Here is a 19,389-nt window from a genome sequence, read left to right as displayed (position 1 = left end):
TCAACAAAAGTTTTTTTTTTTTTTTTAATCATAGGTTTGTTTATTAAGGCATTTTACTTATAAAGTTTCATTTTGCCGAGTGGATCACTTTTTAATCTATGTTAGTAGAGGGGGAGCCGTAATAGTCGCGGCGACTCAACGTTAGCTTTGATTCTAGTTTGGGAAAGGGAAGGGGGACGTGTAGGGTTCACTATAAAATGATTTTCCATCTGCGCTCGGTAGTGGCATTCTGTAGCTGTGGTTGCAGTAGCTACCCCAGGTAATCGTCTTCCTGGCCAGCCTTTTGGTGGAGTTTGTCGAACCCATCGGATGGAAGATTACTCTATCAATTAGACAAAGAAAACATTAATAGGGTACAACTACAGGGGGGAAGTTACAAAGGTAGGAGGACTAGACAACCAAGTCAGACATTTTAAGAAATTTGTAAATAGGGTACAAATATTCAAGATCGAAGCTTGCCAAGATGTCTCGAATTGGGACACCAGGTAGTTTACATCGGGCCCTAAGGGTATCCAGTAGCCAAGCCCTCGATCGATCAAACCGTTCACACGTCCACACAACATGATCAATGTCGTGGTAGCCATCCCCACAAATACAAACATTGCTTGTAACTAGTTGTATACGAAACAAATGCGCGTCAAGCCGGTAGTGATTTGACATGAGCCGAGAAACCACGCGAATGAAATCGCGACTCATGTTAAAATGCTTAAACCATGCCTTCGTCGGAACCTTAGGGATAATCGTATGGAGCCAACGTCCCTTTGTGCCACTATCCCAGCTAGACTGCCAAGCGTTAATCGCTAAAGTGCGAGGTATTGAAAAATATTCATTGTAAGTTATTATCCTCTCAAAGATTTCACCTTGTAACGCGCCCACCTTAGCTAATGAGTCCGCCTTCTCATTGCCTTGAATAAGACAATGAGACGGGATCCAAGCTAAGGTAATCCTATACGAATTTTCGATCAAAGCGCCCAATACCCCTGAAATTTCTAGCAAAAAATGGGAAGAGCGCTTCATCAGTTTCATCGATCGAATCGCCTCAACGGAGCTGAGACTATCCGAGTAGATGAAATAGTGGTCTACGGGTAGTGTGCGAATGTGTTCCAAGGTGCAGTAAATGGCGGCTAGCTCAGCAGTGTAAACGGAGCATGGCTCTCGAAGCTTGAACGAAGCTTCAAAGCGCTCATTGTACAATGCGAAGCCAGTCGCACCGTCGATTCTAGAACCATCAGTAAAGAACATTTTTATAGGATCAATTTCACGTACTTTTGAAGCAAAGCTTGAAGGAATGATGTTGGGTCGGACGTGATCTGGTATTCCACGGATGTCAGCGATCATGGACAGATCGAATTTTATCAAGGAACTGCTAATCGGGTAAAAGTGACTCGTGTCCGAATTTAATAAAGAAGGATTAATTTCAAATTGACTAAAAGTATGATAATTGTGTACATATTTTACTTGCGGATTAATATTCACAAGCCTTTCCAAATTTTCTATCACCAAAGGATTCATAGTTACACTTCGAATTAGGAAACGTAGCGATAAATCGAAGAACCGATTTTTCAACGGCATCACTCCCGCCAGTACTTCGAGACTCATCGTATGTGTCGACTGCATACAACCCATGGCAATACGCAAACAACGATACTGTATTCGTTCTAGTTTGATCAAGTGAGTTTTCGCGGCGGACTCAAAGCAAAAGCTTCCGTATTCTATGACCGACAGTATCGTTGTTTGGTATAACCTGATGAGGTCCTGCGGGTGAGCACCCCACCAGGTCCCAGTAATCGTTCGAAGGAAATTGATTCTCTTTTGGCATTTTTGAGTCAAGTACCTAATGTGTTTTCCCCAGAGGCATTTAGAGTCGAACCAGACACCCAAATATTTAAAACTAAGTGATTGAGTTAGAGTTCTACCCATCATAAGGAGCTGTATTTGAGGAGGGGAATGCTTCCTTGAAAAAACTACTAACTCGGTTTTACTAGGTGAAAACTCGATACCTAGATTCCTGGCCCAATGTGATAAGTTATTTAGAGTTTCTTGCAAAGGAGGTTTTATTTGAGTGTCTGTTTTACCTGTGATATGAACAACACAGTCATCCGCAAGCTGTCTTAGCGTGCAATTTTGTGCGATACAAGCATCGATTTCTCGGACATAAAAGTTGTATAGCAGGGGGCTTAAACATGAGCCTTGGGGTAGACCCATGTAACTAATTCGTTCAACTTTGGTTTCTCCATGACTAAAATGCATGATTTTTTCAGACAACAGGTTATATAGAAAATTATTCAATATTGGTGAAAGTCCGCAAGAGTTAAGATTACTAGAAAGCACTTCTATGGACACCGAATCGAATGCCCCTTTGATGTCCAGAAATACTGCCCCCATCTGCTCTTTTTGGGCAAACGCCAATTGAATGTCTGATGAAAGTAATGCTAGGCAGTCGTTCGTACCCTTGCCTCTGCGGAATCCAAATTGTGTACTTGACAACAGATTGTTTGATTCAACCCATTTATCCAGCCGAAAGAGAATCATTTTTTCGAGCAATTTCCGGAGACACGAGAGCATAGCAATCGGCCTATACGAATTGTACTCAGAAGCTGGTTTTCCCGGTTTTTGAATGGCGATGACTCTCACTTGTCTCCAGTCATGCGGAACAATATTTAGCTCCAAACACTTATTGAATAAATTCAACAAGCGTTTTTTAGCGGTATCTGGCAGATTTTTCAACAAGTTGAATTTGATTCTATCCAGTCCGGGGGCTGAATTGTTGCATGACCAGAGCGCAAGTGAAAGTTCGACCATCGAGAATTGATTTTCCGTTACGCAACAATTCTCTGTACCCCGATAGTTTTTCTGAGCAGGTGCTGCGTCCGGGCAGACCTTTTTCGCGAACTGTATCAACCATCGACTCGAGCTTTCCTCACTTTCGTTCGAAGGAGTGTGATTTCGCATGTTTCGTGCCGTTCTCCAAAGCGTGTGCAAAGACGTTTCTCGAGATAACCCATCCACGAATCGCCGCCAGTACCCCCGTTTCTTGCCCTTGATCAAGTTCTTGAACTTGCGTTCCAAGGCCAAGTAACGTTGGAACTTCTCTGGCAATCCGGTCCTGCGAAACTCGGCAAACGCCTTGCACTTTTCTCCTCGCGCACGTGAGCAGTCTCCATCCCACCACGGAGTGGGAGGCCGTTTTTGTATCGTTGAGCTTTCATTCCGTCTGATCTGTGCCCCGATTGCACAGTCCACAATTGTCCCGGAAATAAAACTGTACTCTGCCTCCGGAGGCAGTTCGTCTGTTGAGTCGATGGCTTCAATGACATCCGATGCATACTTTTTCCAATCTATATTCCTTGTGAGGTCATAAGGGATATTGATTTCTTCGGGTGGACTACGACCACTGGTGATAGAAATATGGATAGGCAAATGATCGCTTCCCTGAGGGTCCTGGATTACCTTCCACGTACAATCCAAGCTCAGAGAGGAAGAAGCTAAAGAAAGGTCTAAAATACTATGCTGTGATTGGGATCCATTAATTCGAGTCACTTCCCCATTGTTTAAGACAGTCATGTTGAAGTCGTCACACAGCTCATAAATAATGTTAGCACGATCATCATCACGTGAGCTACCCCAGCCCACGCCATGGGAGTTAAAATCTCCCAGAACTAGCCGGGGTTCTGGGAGAAGTGAAATAATATTCGCCAATTGGTTCCGGCTAACGCTTGAAGATGGCGGAATATAAACCGAGGCTAGACAAATGTCTTGACCTTTTATTCTAGCTTGGCAACTAACGACTTCAATACCTGGAGATGGTTGTAGTGGAATACGATAGAAAGAGTGGCATTTCTTGATCCCCAAAAGAACGCCGCCCCCTCTTTGACCATCACGATCCAGGCGAATAATGTTGTGGCTGTGGAAGGAGAAATCTACGTTTGGAGAGAGCCAAGTTTCGCATAAGGCGAACACATCACAATTCAAATTGTGTACCAAAGCTTGAAAAGAGTCTAATTTTGGTAGAATACTTCTGCAGTTCCATTGTAATACAGAAACAATGTCTCTTCCCTCATTGAATGAATTAGCCATCAAAAGAAATTGTTTCTGAAATGAGGGTCATGGTGAGAGCTTTCTTTTTTAAAATTTCTCTCAAAAGGGGTACAAACATATTAATCATAGTCCTCCATCCTGCTGGTACACTGAAAAAGTCCAGGATGAACGAAACAATTTCCGAGAATTTCATCTTACCATCAGCCGAAAAGCTGGGAAAACTATTCGACGATGGATCAGATGCAGTTTCTCTGGAAATTGTTGCATTCCTGTTAGCTACTGATGGGCCTGAATTCTGAAGGGAGGCCTGGGGTTTTGACTTCCCAGAAAGTGGAGGGAAGTCCTTCGGGGATGGATTAAAACTCGGAGGATTCTGAATAGGAGGGGAAGAATTACTATTTCCACTTTGAGGATTTCTTTTAGTTTTAATTTTGCTGGCAGCTAATAGGGGTTGTGTGTTAGTTGTGCGTTTCCTTTTTGGAGCCTGTGAAACTTTTTTATTGAAGGATGGCCCAGTTGATGTTCCTTCACATGGATCCTCCCCTTCGGACTCATTCTCACTAAGAAAGCCAAACTGGTTTTCTGAGACGATTGGCAAAGACTTTATCAGCATGTCTCTATAGGACTTTTTGACACGAGTTTTTAGAGAAGTCTTGATTTTTTCCCGGCGCGATATGTACTTCGGACACGCCGAGAGAGCATGAGATGCTTCCCCAGTGCAATACAAACACCTGTTTGCTGCTGGTGTTGTACACGAAGCTTCCTCATGCTTCTCCCCGCACTTAGAGCAGCGTGCCTGATTGCAACAGTAGGCGGCCGTATGATCCAACTGCTTGCACTTCTGGCAGAACATGACCGAAGGTACATAAAGTCTCACAGGTAGACGAACCTTCCCGATCGCAACGTAATCAGGAAGTGCAGTGCCGGAAAAGGTAACCCGAAAAGAGTTCGACAGGGAAAACGTCCGTTTTTCCCCCTCGTCAGATGCTGACTTTAGTTGACGCGCGTCCAACACCTTGATCGTGGGAAGAGCAGGGTCTTTGAATCGACCAACCCCGGACTCCACCAGATCATCGACGGTCAAACCCTCTTCCGTTACCACTCCGTCGATTTCCACGTCACGAGCGGGAACGTAAACGCGGTACTCGATCGTAAACTTCGGGTCACAAGCAATGGCATTTGCTTCCTTCAAGCTACCAACAACAATGCGCATCTTGTGCGGTCTCATCGGCTGGTAGCTAATTACGGAAGGGTAAGATCGATCAAGGTCTCGGGCAATTGAAATCACATTGAGTGATTTCCCATTCGGTTTGGACCGGATATAAACTACCCAAGGTCCCGTCGATTCAGGTTGGTAAACCCGACGACGAGGGGCAGCTTGAGGCAACTCGTTAGCTTTTTCGAGAGGGGTTGATGATGATGGGGTGTTCACTTGAGGAGTTGACAATGACTGGGAGTTGCCAAATACAAAGGGAGTTTGGGAAGAAGGGGTTTGCGGTAAGGGGGGAGGGGTATCTTCCGTGTCCGAGAGGTACATAGGATAGGAAGTTCTTTTCTCAGAAAATCTTTCTTTGGAATCATCCTCCCGAAGGGGTGGATCTTTGCCCGCCTCGCCGTCGTCATCCATGAGTCGGCAATTTCCGAGCTAATGGGTTCGAGCGGAGAACAAAACCTTAAAACTTAAAAAATTATCAAAACTCAAAAAAATAATAATAATAAATAAGAATATAAACGAAATGTACAGCAGAATTGAGGGATAAATGAATTAAAGCAAACCAATAAAAAACAATTTAAAAAAAAAAAATTTTTTTTTTTTGAAGAAAAAAAAAATAAGGTGCGCCCTAATATACGAGCCACCCTATACCACCTGATGCCAACGCGGTCTGTTGATGGACCTTCTTTTGTTGTGCACTTGAAGACGGTGATAAAACCACTACGTTTCCCGGTAACGGCACTTCAATCCGGATATTTCGGGAACCTTCAACAACCCGCGGGTAAGTTTATTGCGAAGCAATGCAGCAGAACTCAAACCACACTAATTTTTCCAGCTTCACTAACGCGGAGAAATATGAGAAGGCGACCACTCACGACGAGTTATGCGGAACGAATGAACAAAAGTTTTGAGAAAGAATATATGAATTTAATTTAAAAAAAAGAGATTCAAGCCTTCAATTCCAAGATTACAAATGTGCATTTCAATTTTAAATCTTTGAAACACAAAAATAAGTTTTCATGAAATATTTATGTATATGATTCTTATCGGATAAAAAAAAATTGTGATTCTCAATGTGACAAAAGTTTCATTCAATGCTCTCAAAGCCATAGGGTTATATGTGCAAAAATGATCGATTAAAACAAATTCAGAATATAGATTTGATGTATAAAACACAGATTCAGTTATCATTGAAAAAATTCAGATAAGGAATCCAAATGAGGGATAAGGAATCAAAATTCAGAAAAACCATTAAACTGAACTTCAGTAACCGAAGAATCAACACAAGACTTGAAAATCTCAATGAAATGAATCTGGAAAAAGATAAAATACAAATATTCATGTTAAGAGAATCTCTCAATGATATTTGCAACTTAACTATGAGATCGTTTTTATGATAATTTGAGAATGATCATTTAGAAAACGATATGCTGACTTCAGGATATTAACTTCAGTAGATGATAAAATTTTGGTTAAATCCGTTGAAAATGTTTCATACGAATTTCAAGTCTAAGACAGAAATTGAGATAGAAATTCAATGAAGAAACTGTGTCCTGTCGTTCGGTCTAATTTAGACAACTACGGCTTACGGCTTATGTTCTTTCGTTCTTTTATACCTCATGTTTCTCTAATTCTTTCCATCACCTACGAAAAAAAAATAGGCAACTACAGTTTTTCTTTCAAAACTGTTATTAAAAAACAGAAAAAAAATATTTTATTTTCATAAATAAGGAAGGAAAAGGGTTTAGAAATTCTAAACCAAAAAAAACTTCAAAAATAATGATCGAAAAGTGGAAAGTTATAATAAACCGGGAATAACCCGGATACTGCCCGGATGAAATTTTGAAATGTTTATCATAAAGAATCTCTGTTCTCTCTTAGCGCTGTGAACCAGCTTTGGTAAAATAAGCTGCTATGTTAGGGCAGTAAGCATTATTTAGAAAGTAAACGTAAAAATAAAAATTATTATTGTGCAAGACGTTTGTATGAAGTAAAAATGAGGAGATTCTTTAATTTTCATGTTCCGTACAGTCAGGATATCCTGCCTGATATGTTTCTATAAAAAAGAGTATTTTGCCTCATTTTTTTTTTAATTTTAGTTTTGAATTCGGTGCACATTATTTTTGTCTAGATTTTGGGTTGAAAATTTTGAAATTCAATACCAAGGTTCTGAGATTTTTAGCCTGCAAAATGCGGGAGAACTTCATCACTGCTTACTCTATGGGGCCCCCTTAACTTATGCAAGAAAAAAACTATTCTATATATTATTTCACGGCGGCCCCCTTTAGTTGTTTTATTTCAAGTTTTCATACCGATTTTCTAGTTTGGATGTCTTTTCATAGATTCGTAGAAATTAGAGTATTATGATTAAGGTAATCTTTAAAACTTTTTTTCCCTCGGGGGGCCCCCTGAGCCGGGGGCCCGGGGCAATTGCCCCTTTTGCCCCCCCTTTAATCCGGCCTTGTTCCCTACTAAAGTTGGTTTTTTCCTGTGACTTATTCTCTAGATATAATGTATGGGGCTCCGGTCTCATCGTCCTATCTCACTCAATGGAAGAAGGGAAGGGTCCCAAATAATTAAAGAAACCTTACTCATACATACCAAATTCGGTGCATATCAACTGAAAATGAACTGAATTTAAAAAAAAAACTGTGGTGGCCACCTCCTTTCTTTCTATCTGTTCATTGGAATCAGGGAGAGATCTCAAACAACCATAGAATCCTTTTTCCGTATCCAAATATGCTCCCACGCCAAATTTAGTTCCATTTGCTCGATTATTTCTCCAGTTAAGCAAAATATTGTATGGGACCCCCACTCCCCTTTCTGTTTCCCCAATAAAACCGTGGAAAGGGCTCCTAATATGGTTTGGGAACATTTCGTTCACTCAAATACACTCGCATTCTAAATTTGATTCCCTTCACCGAATCAGAGCAGCGGGGGGTCTCAAACAATCATAGAACCTTTCCCTTGTTCAAATATCCCACTATACCAATTTGGATCCATTTGGTCGAATATTTATCGAATTCTGTAATAAAAATTGTAAAAAGCGCCCCTCCCCTTTTTTTATCCTCTCAAGATATCTTAAATATGCATTGAAACATTTCTTGTATCTAAATCTACGCTTGCCAAATTTGAATTCATTTGCTTGATTAATTCTCGAGTTATGTAAAAAAATATAGTTATAGTTATGTAAAAAAAATATTCGGCCGAATATTCGGTCGAATAGTCTGTTGAGTTTTCAATAGAAATACTTCTAACTCTACTGCTATTTCTAATAGAAATCTTCGATTTCTGCCATTTTGATGTCCCTCATGTTTTAAGTCGATTATTCCCAACCAGATTAATCGGATCTTTTTTAAGTAGAGGTCTCTTTGATTTTCAAAATGTCACCATTAGCTGATAGGACATCAGATGACTTGTCGCTTCAAGGACGTTTATTTCGAAAGAGATTGGATTCCAGTAAAATCTGGGACAAAACATGTCAAAACAGGTGTTTAGCTATTTGAAATTGCGTTTTTTTTTATATCGAATTAGATGAATGTCTATGTTTTAATAGATGTCATCAAAATAGTTGCCAAAAAGAAAGATGATCTTTAACCTCAACCATACAAAACTTTCTAAGATACGTATTCACACGGCCGGGTCTAAACGATTTTTGTTTAAAAACTAGTAAAAAAAAAAGGGAAAATCTGAACAAGAACCATGGCCGTAGGAACGGGGGGGGGTTTTGGGGGTTAAACCCCCCCCCATGACGGTCCAAAAATGCAAGCGAGGTATTCTACTCAACACTAAAAATTTCAAATCCATAATCAAATTATGATAATAGAGCAAATATATTCAAGAAAAACAATCTAGACTAAAAATCAATGCCAAAACCTCAAAAACCCATCCCAAGTTCAAAATTTTGCTACAGTTTTTCAAAATTTTCTCACTTGTTCATAGACTAAGGTTGTCAGAATTTTTTCAGCACGTATCCGGGCTGTTTTGTGTTAAAACCAGGCAAAATCCGGGTATTTGATTTCAAAATTTTCTACCAAAATCCAGGCAATATCGGGCAATTTTAATCAAAACTTAGAAATTGCTCATCAAAAATCATGAAAAAAAACTTGAGAAAACCTTCCCTGACTATTTTTTTTTCGAAACTTGCTCCAAAAATTTTGGACGCATGAATAAAAACTATTTTACAACTCAATTTGTTTTTTTAAAGTTTGATTTAAAATGAGAATGAGATTCAAACCCGGCTTTTCCAATGAAATCCGGGCAACCGGTTGACCGGATTTTCCCCAAATTTGATATTAAATATCCGGGCATATTTATATTAATTGTCGGACAATCTGGCAACCTTATCATAAAAATTCAGGTCTGAATATTAGATTTTAAATTAAACCCATTTTGGGGGTTCTGATTCTATATTCCCATAACCAAAATTGTATTTCTACATATTTTCGTATTTTTGATTCTATATCAAGTTTAGGATTCTTGATTCTCAGTTTGATAATCATAAGAAATTAGGAATGAAAAGCTGCTTTCCTGATTCGGTTTTGCATTTCATATCAAATTTGAATCATGTTTTTCGAAAATCATTTGCATTTTCAATATTTTGATAATTATTTTCCAAATATGAAAATAAGAAGAATTTTGTTTTTCATTTTAAATCGAACTTCTCAAACTTTATTCTAAAAGATTCCGAAATCGTATTTTTTGTACATTTCGGAAATGGTATAGAAATTCGGAAACAGTTCAATTTTTGAATTCAAGTTCAGTATTCAGATTTAAAACTCAGGAATGAGTGTACGAGTTTTTCAATCAACATAAAAATGTAAAGGAATTTAAGAGAACATGAACACAAAAATTTGCTTGTCAATTTCCAGATTTAATTTTTTTTAATTCGAAGAAGTTTGTACACACAATTCAGTTGAACATCACAGATATAAAGTAGAATTTGAGTCAATTGTCTATGTTTTGTTTTATGAAAAATGTCCCAAATTATATTTTAAAAAATTACCCAGATGATTTTTATTATTAATTATTATTTAATTGATTCTTTATGAAAAATATTTCCGGATAAAAAAACAAGTATCTGATCTTCACATAAAAAATCTACACAATTCTATATTTTCTAGGTGTAATGATTAACATTATGGATATTGAAGTTTTTTTAAAGATGAATTTCAAACTGAAATCATAAATTTAGTTCAAGTTTGCACCGAGTAGATTTGAATCGAAAATTTGTTATCGTTCACTTTTTTTTTTAATTTTTAATTTATTTTCTTCAAAGGTTAAATTCTTGGAATTTGCAAAAGAGTTTGGAAGATTGGGCTCGTATGATTTGAGCATAGAATAGTTTTTTAAAAAAAATGAAGGCTTGCTTAAAAAGAACTTATTTTATGCTTCGACCTACCAGACTCTTAAACAAATTCTTAAATTTCAACTTTCGATGAAAGCTAATTCCATATTTTGTTTCTAAAGGTTTCAAAAAAAAAATAGCTCATCCTTTAGGCTAAGGACCATTTTGCTAAAGTTACGCTTTAATTCAAAAACTATTAATGAAAACTTAAAAAGGAATAATCATAAAAATAGTAACAAATATAATTTGTTTTTTTTTTCGTATGTTGTTGGGCAAAACATCACAGGTAAAAATCAGTCTCCAAAACCCCCCCCATGAGTCGGTTCTTCCTACGGCCCTGACAAGAACTATGTATTTTTCTCAAACATACTAGAGGAAAAAGAAATAAAATTACTTGAAATTCACTCCAAAAAATCTTTTAGTAACAGAAAAGTAAAAAAATTTCGAAGAGATATTTATTTTTTTTAATTTGATTTAGCAAAAAATCTGAATAAACCCGGGTAAAACCGGAAAGTTTAAAAAAACATGTGACCATGCCAATCAGATTTAACTTTTCTCGAATCCTTTATTTGGTTTATGGGCAAGCCTGGATATATCAAGAAAATTTGAAATAAATGATAATCAATGTATGAAGCTATCTTCGGTGAAAAATACACGGATACATCTAAAATGTTTAACTGAAACCATAAGTTTTTGATGATTTTGATGATTTTGATGATTTTCAACATTACTTTTGGATATTTAATAAATTATCCAACATCAGTTGAATGCTTTCAGAAGTCTGTTTTTGTAAATAATTTAAAACATAAATATTCGGCCCATTCGGCCTATTCGGCCGAATACCTAGCTCTACTATTCGGTGAGCCGAATATTCGGTTTAACGGTTTTTTGGCGGTATTCGGCGCCGAATATTCGGCCGACCGAATACTCGGTACATCTCTAATAAATTCAATTGTATTATTTAATGTTTTAAAGTCAAAATATCAGTGGGTTATTTGAAAACAGGTGGTTCAATCGGAACAGAACTCAAATTTAAACTTTCAATTATGTAACTATTTAGAATCATATTTTTTAATAGAATATAAAATTGCAATGTTCTTAATTAAGCTACATGCTATGGAATCAATATGTTCTGATGAATACCAATGGTAAATACCACACTGATTTTGATTAAATAGCTAAAACACATATTTTTAAGAAAAATTATTTCTAAATAAAACACGAACACATACATATAGGCTCGCAATGAAATTTAATTTTTTTGAAGAGGTCTTACTCAACCCTTTCAAGGATATGATGCCTAGCATCCTTCAAATGCTAAAAAACCAATACATAGAAAGAGTACCATGCATTTCGTCTTAAGGATTCGATCTCATGACCGTTGGCTCAAAAAAATTTAATGTTATGCTCTAAGCGAAATAGATGGAACATCGCTGGGATAATAAAAAAAGAATGCAAAAAAACAAATAAATTGGAATAAATTGCTGCTTGAAAATATTGTAAGCATTAAATTGCATAATATATCATTGCACAAAACCTAAGAATCAAGTAATTTTTTTTTTTAATTCAATAAAATCAAGAAAACAAAAAGTTCCATCTTCCACAATCTGTTTTTTTTGCTCTTGTAATCGTTCGAATATTTGATAAATTTTCAAAATTTCCATAAAATACATCAAATTTTATTTATTCCCCTCCTTCGGGTGTTTTTGGAAATTTCGAAGGAAAGGGGGGTTGTCACAAAAGAAGAAATTGATATTTGTTCCGGCCTTATGTTGTCCAAAAAGTTCAAAATAAATAAAAAAAAACCTTAAATTTTTACCTTAATTAAAAATTCCTGCAAAAAAAACTCTTATTAAAAACAGCATTCCAGTATCTGGTGAAAATTGAAAAGTTTAAATTGGATTTGCACATTTCATTTTTATTTATGAACCACCTTATCACTCTATTTTAAAAAATATTTACAAAAATTTGAATTTATAGTAGCATACAAAATATTAAAAGGTTAAATTATTCTGTTCTGGAACGAATGGGTCACCATGAACCTCCCTAAGAGACGAAATGACCCAGTAGCAACATGGCGATGCTGCGGGCATTAAAGGCTGAGATGCGCGCCAAAATTATCGGTTTTTCCCTCGGCAACGAAGAGGGTTTTCCGAAGGGTCCAGCCAAAATCAGTCCGAGGCTCGGCCTCTTTTCCCATCCAACCATCATCGGAGCAAGAACGGTATTTTCGGAGGCCTTGGGGCCAGAATCAGAGGCCAGCATGGCCAATAGTCAGTTTGTGTCAGAAGTATTTTTTGAATGTCTAAATTGTTTAAGTCTGAGTTATCGAAGTAAAAATACAGTCCACTAATTGTAATGTTTTTGAGAATGAGTGTGTAAGGTTTTCTTATTTTATCAAAGAATTTCTGATGCTATCGATATGAACATGGTCCTCCGAACCGGATCATGTTCAGGATCGTCCCTGATGGCAAAGTCGGTAGCATCAGAATTTATTTGATAAAATAAGAAAACCTTACACACTCATTCTCAAAAACATTACAATTAGTGGACTGTATTTTTACTTCGATAACTAAGACTGTCCCCCCCATGCTGGCCTCTGATTCTGGCCCTAAATATCCTAATGTTCAGAAAAAAAATAAAAATTAGTTTCAACAGAACCAGAAATTACTACGATTGGTATTTTTACGCGTAATGGCCTTTATGGCACCCAAAAGTTATCAAATACTATACATTTACTAACTTTTTCATTAGATTTTTCATTAAAATCCAAGTTTTTTGCAAGTTACCGGTTTTTCCTAAATATAACGAAACTCGTATGTTTCAAAAATTAAAAAACAACGAAGAAGCCAATGATGTTTCTGACTGCATCAATTTGATGTCTCACTAACCTTAAAATCTTTGATGCATTTAGGGTATGATTATCTGAGGACGTGAGGTTTTTAGAAGCCATTGAAGTGTTGCATGTTGCCACAGTTGACGGTATTTGCAAATGCTGCCGTGATATGCCGGAGTGACGTATATGCCATTTTTAGTTTTCGCCAATAAGAGTGTTTTCCTCTCTTTCCTCATTTTCCACTTTTTCGGGACTTTTCAGAAAATATGGTCTGCATAAAGTTACTCCTTTTGTCTTATTCATGAGTAAGAATATCTTCAATGGCTCTGAAACCATTAAAATCATTAGATATCATTAATTAAAAAAAAAAGAAAACTACCTTAAATTCGTAATTGCAACTCGTGATATTGTGTAAACAATTTGCCAATAGTGGGGTTCGTTGGCATCTGTATTATACCTACAGGCTGATGCAATGGCTTGTTTTTCAATCTCGTCATACGATTACCGTAAACAGTACTCATCGCTAGTCGTTTCTGCAGCGAAAAATTGATTACCAAACACCGTCAAGGATGTTGATTTTCTTTTCACGGATCATGTATCTTTTGTGGGATTAAACTTTTGGCATCGTTACTCAAAGCAGTTTATGGTATTGTTGTTGCCGCAATATTTACTGCCTTAAAGAGTCAAATAATGACCAGGGCTAGAATGGTTCTTAAGATGGGTGTCAAAATGTTCTTAAATATAAAAATATTGAATACACTTTTGCTTTGATGTGTTTAAATTGCCTCATCCTTTTGTTTGTCCACATAATGAGTTGGAAATGTAAAACGTCGAGAAAATTATTGCTCTCATAAGTTTTTTTTTTTCAAACATCTGATGGTCAGTGTCCGAGTAGCTTCTCGTTATGATGGGTGACATTTATCAAAGTGCGCAACTCACGGGAAAGTCATCCACGAGTGCAATGCACGATGCACACCAATGTCATACAACCGAGGACACGACGCCATATTGGTCGCGATACAACAATGTTGTCGTGATTTAATTTTGTAAGAATTTCCCTCCCCAACCCTCAAACCTACCCGGGTGATGATGAGTGGAGCATTCAGATCGGTTCCTCCGACCAACCGGATGCCCCACGGAATCTGCGGGGATCTTCTCTGGAGGGTGACCAGGAACTCGTGGGGTTTGGGACTCATTGCGTATGGCACTCGGTTTTTTTGACTCTCTTCTGTAGTTGATCTAATTAGAGGTCAAACGATTCAAATTCACACACTTCAGCTGTCTCAGGCAGCAGTTGTCGAGTATTTCGAGTACTACACCACGTTCACAAAACCAACAGAGGAAGAAAAAATCACAATTTTCTTATTCGCGTTGCAAATTCCGAGGAAATATTTCCACCAAGCTAAAATATCACAGAGATTTTTCGGTCGCACTCTTATATCACAATCGTTGTCTTCGGAGACGATTTTTTTCACCTCACTTCACTTGACGTCTTCTTCGAGCAGAAGATTAGAAATCGATTTCCGTCAACGGAACACCGCACTTGCAACAGAAACCAGAAAACCTCCCTTCACGCGTCCGTCTTGTCCACCCGCGAAGAACAAAACCAATCAATCCTCAGGAAAACAATCGATACAGCAAACAAATTTGCCCCACAAAATTCCAAAGCAAAGTCGAAAAATTCACTCCCGACCGGTCGAAGAAAAAACCACCGTTTGCAAAGTATATTTTCTTTTATCTAAACCGTTTTTCTTCTGGGGGCCCCCAAAACTGCTGGGTGGCCACTCGGGCATGAGTGTGGTGTTATTCTTTTTCACCCTCAATACCTCTCACAATTTTCGCCGTTGGCTCCGATTTTCTAGAAAACACGAGACACAAATCCTACCCGAGAGTGTCTTCTTCATTCGGTAGGGAAAAATAAATATACATTTATTTTAATCGCGGCCGCGCCGCCGTCTTTCTTTTACAAACCAACCGGTAGCGCAGTGAGTGGAGCAGCAGAAAAAAAAACCCGACTCACTCATTCAACCCCCGAGGGGAAATTTGTGACACCCGAAAGTTAGACTGACCAAACAAACCATCCCAGTCGAACGAGGGATTTGCTCTCGGGAGTGCTGTGGAAAATGGGTTACTAAGGAGGGGTCGCCTCTCGTGAGTGCCGATCGAGTGTTTTCCTTCCCGGCGATCAGCTGACGCTGATCGACAGCTGATGACGATCGATGATGGCGGCGAATCGGTTGCAGTGTTTCTTGTTTCAAACTTTCGTATAGGGGTGTTTCAGGGCAGCACTAGGTTTGTTATTTGCAACTATGAGAAACAATCAATCAAAATGTTCATATAAATATTCGTATTTCGATAATATTTTTTAATTATTTTTTCCTGAGGTGCGAAATTTCTAATACTTCAACAGGCCGGGATTTGATCAGACTGAACCGAGCGACATTAAACAAACTTTTAACCTTAGCTTTCACATGTTTTCTGAAAGTGGGCCATTGACTACACCACATTATGCGCAAATTTGATGATTAAACGACGACTATCTGCATCTGTGCCTGTCCACTCATGATACAAACATGTTTCGTTCGAACACAAACGATAACTGGTGAAAACAGTCACTAAAACAATATTGCTGAGTAAATGGCCTGAAGGTTGTACAAGCAGCGCCATACACAAATTCGGATCGTATTCACGCAACATGATTGCGTGTTCATACAAGCAGTGCCATAAACGATACAAATTGTATTCGCAGCGACAGATTTTCATAGAATTTCATCGCAACAAAAACCCTCTCCACCGCTGCTGAGTAAATGGCCTGAGTTTTGTACAAGCAGTACCATACACCATTCCACAGAGGGTTGCTTGCACAAAAAAATTCGATGATGACCGATTTCACTCAAACCGTTTGCGCGCTCATTCAAGCAATGCCATACACCATGCAAATCGTACTCACAGCGCCATAATTTCATCGAATTTCATCGCATTTGTACAAATGTTGCCCGCTTTAAGCGGGCCATAGGCTACACAAATGGCTTGTGCAAATCCGATGATTCCACGAAGATTCTATGCTGGCCCGCACACGATACGAACATATTTCGTACGACGAACGAATTTTGTACAAGCAGCCCCACACAACATGCCACAAAGGGTTGCTTCCTCAAAAAAAATTGATCCCGACCGATTTCACTCAAACCGTTTGCGCGGTCATTCAAGCAGTGTCATACACGATGCAAATCGTATTCACAGCGACAGAATTTCATCAAATTTCATCGCATTTGTACAAATGTTGTATAGTCTATGGCCCGTTTAAAATCGCTCGAGATCGAAATTTGTTTGTGCAATCAGCAATCACCCTTTATGGCATATTAGTGTATGGTGCTGCTTGTAAACATTTCAGTCCACTCACTCAGCCCCAGCCGGGGTAAAGGTAGTTTTTTTTTGTTTTAGTTGCTGTTTTCTTTAGCAATCGTTTGGGTAAGCTAAAATATGTATGTATCGTGAGAGCACGGATGATGATCATAGCATCAAATAGGCGAACCATCGAATTTGCACACGCCTTTGTGTAATGTATGGCGGTCTTAACAATCTGAATTTAGAAATTATTTCTGCGGTATTTTTCCCGTAAACTAAGATTTCGATGCATCATATCGATTCTACGTGAATTTTGTAGTAACCCCAGTGTAGCAAGGACGCCCCGGTAGCAACCACTTTACTTCCACATAACTGCCTCAAGAATTTCACGTAAAGTCTTAGAAAATGATTTCAAATCTGTTTTTTGCACTTTTCTCCAGCGTGTGGTCGTAAATTCAAATTAGAAAATGGAATTGTGGTCCGTCAGCCTACTTTTTTCCATGTTGTGAAATTTTTTGAAGCCGTTGTGCCTGTTGTCATCATGATCGGGTATTCATTTGTTTTGGATTTGTCGTTTTGGTAAGGGATAAAAATTTTTAATTGTAATCAGCTAATTTTTGTTTTTCATTTTTCTAATAGCAATGGCTCTGGATACAATTGCTTTTCCGTTGGAACCGATGATGACTTTTCGTTCTTTGATGGGACTGTTCGAATAAGATGTTCAACGGAACACCATTCACGGAACAACAGACAAGGTAAAATATTTTTTATTCTAATAATACTTTTTTTCATTAATGTATACTTTTCAATTTTTACAGGATTTCAAAAAGAAAGCTGCGTTGTAGGATGTCCAAAAATTTGTGTTTTTTATACTTAAAAAGTGTAGTGCAAAGATAGTTCAATAAAGCTTATTCACAACAAAATTTGGTTTTTTTAATCATTATGAAAAATAACAAAACAGGAAGGAAAAAACACCCTTACTTTCATTCGAATATTAAAAACATTCCTCGTGGCTTTCATAAACAAACCGCGTTGAACTGACAAAAAATTCACGTAAAATGTAGGTGTGTTCCAGGGAGCACAAATTCTTATAGGGACGCGTTCACATATCGATTTCGTAGCATCTACGTGAAAATCAATTGGATAAAAATCATGTAATTTTTCACGTAGCTCATACGTGCGGGTTATTTTGGGTGTAGGGTATAATCTACTGGTCTTCTCGTCTCTATTGGTGTTTTTTTTTAAATGTCATATGATGCCCTTAGAGCCAAATGGGTATAAGTAACAAAATGGTCGATTTTGAGTTAATGATGACAAACGATTCTTCATATTTCAAACTATATTTTATGATTTTTTCGTATATTTAGATTTTATTTACGTACTTTTACATTCAAATAAAAAATACAAATTCTCGAAAAATGTATGGAAAATTGCCAAACACAACAATTTAAAAGCATGTTTTCTCGAAATAACCTTTCGTGCACTTAACCCCCTTTGCCTCCAAGGCCCTTATATAGATTAGAACGACGTTAATGATGTCCTTTAGAAATGCTGAAGAAATAAGAAGGAATCTTCCTTGCTGAGATTCTCGTAGGAATACGATTAGTATGTTTTCGACTATGGGGAAATGATATTAAAGTACAGTTACAGTCATGTTCTCGGTCTGTGCATGTCTAGTTGTAGAAAGTCGATATTATAAGTCCACGGGCAAGATCGTTAAGAAGATTTCCTAACAAGATATCCAAATATGTAGCGTGTAACCTAGGGTTTCAAGTGAAGTGGAGGGTTTTAAATGCCAAAAATTAACCCTTCAAATATGCACATATCTTTGCAAAACGGCAGGAAGTTAAATCAAGCAATTGTTGAAGTTGAAATAGGTGTGCTTATTGTCTGTACAATATATAACTAAGCATCACACGAGGTTATCAATATGCAATATTGTGTTTTATGTTCTTTAGACCAGGCCCACCAATGGTTGCTAAACCTCGAATCGAGTACATTCAGCAACATATTTATCAACCCATCGTCGCACCAACAGTCGCTAACTTGATTCGAGAAATAGCATTCGAGCAGTAGGTTGTTACAGGATGCGTTTAGACCAAGCCCACCGCGCGTTGCTAATTCGGTCGGTATTTTAGATGGTTTGATTGGTTGCTTTTTTATCTACTTACTGATTTTCGCACCCATTGTTGCCATTCAGGTTGGTATTTGTATTTGTTTATTTTCTGATAGCGACGACCGGCTGCGTTGCTACCGGGGTGCTACATAAACGCATCCTGTAACAACCTACTGCTCGAATGCTATTTCTCGAATCAAGTTAGCGACTGCTGGTGCGATGATGGGTTGATAGATATGTTGCTGAATGTGCTCGATTCGTGGTTTAGCAACCATTGGGTGGGCTTGGTCTTATGTAGCAACCCGGTAGCAACGCAGCCGGTAGTCGCTATCAGAAAATAAACAAACACAAATACCTACCTGGATCGCAACAATGGGTGCGAAAATAAGTAAGTAGATAAAAACGCAACCAATCAGAACATCTAAAATACCGGCCGAAATAGCAACTTGCGGTGGGCTTGGTCTTAAATCTTAGATTTTCGATGTATCGCA

General features: G+C 38.0%; 1 protein-coding gene across 6 annotated transcripts in view; it reads right to left on the bottom strand.

Annotated features, from left to right (window-relative positions):
• Positions 1–19,389, bottom strand: part of LOC129758758 (PDZ and LIM domain protein 3) — a 180,198-nt gene that overhangs the window by 121,561 nt on the left and 39,248 nt on the right. Inside the window, exon 1 of one of the 6 annotated variants that reach the window (XM_055756367.1) lies at positions 14,514–15,233. The exons of 1 other annotated variant lie outside the window; for it this stretch is intronic. In XM_055756367.1, coding sequence (XP_055612342.1) covers positions 14,514–14,630 — 117 coding nt within the window. In that variant the 5' untranslated portion in view covers positions 14,631–15,233. Of the gene's footprint in view, positions 1–14,513; positions 15,234–19,389 lie in introns of those variants that run through there. 4 more of the 6 variants (XM_055756371.1, XM_055756369.1, XM_055756368.1 and 1 more) reach the window with 4 other exon arrangements.

This window comes from Uranotaenia lowii, chromosome 3 (genome assembly GCF_029784155.1).
Source record: "Uranotaenia lowii strain MFRU-FL chromosome 3, ASM2978415v1, whole genome shotgun sequence".
NCBI lineage: Eukaryota > Metazoa > Arthropoda > Insecta > Diptera > Culicidae > Uranotaenia > Uranotaenia lowii.
The sequence above is the reverse complement of the archived record's forward strand: the minus strand, read 5'-3'. Positions and strand labels throughout refer to the sequence as shown.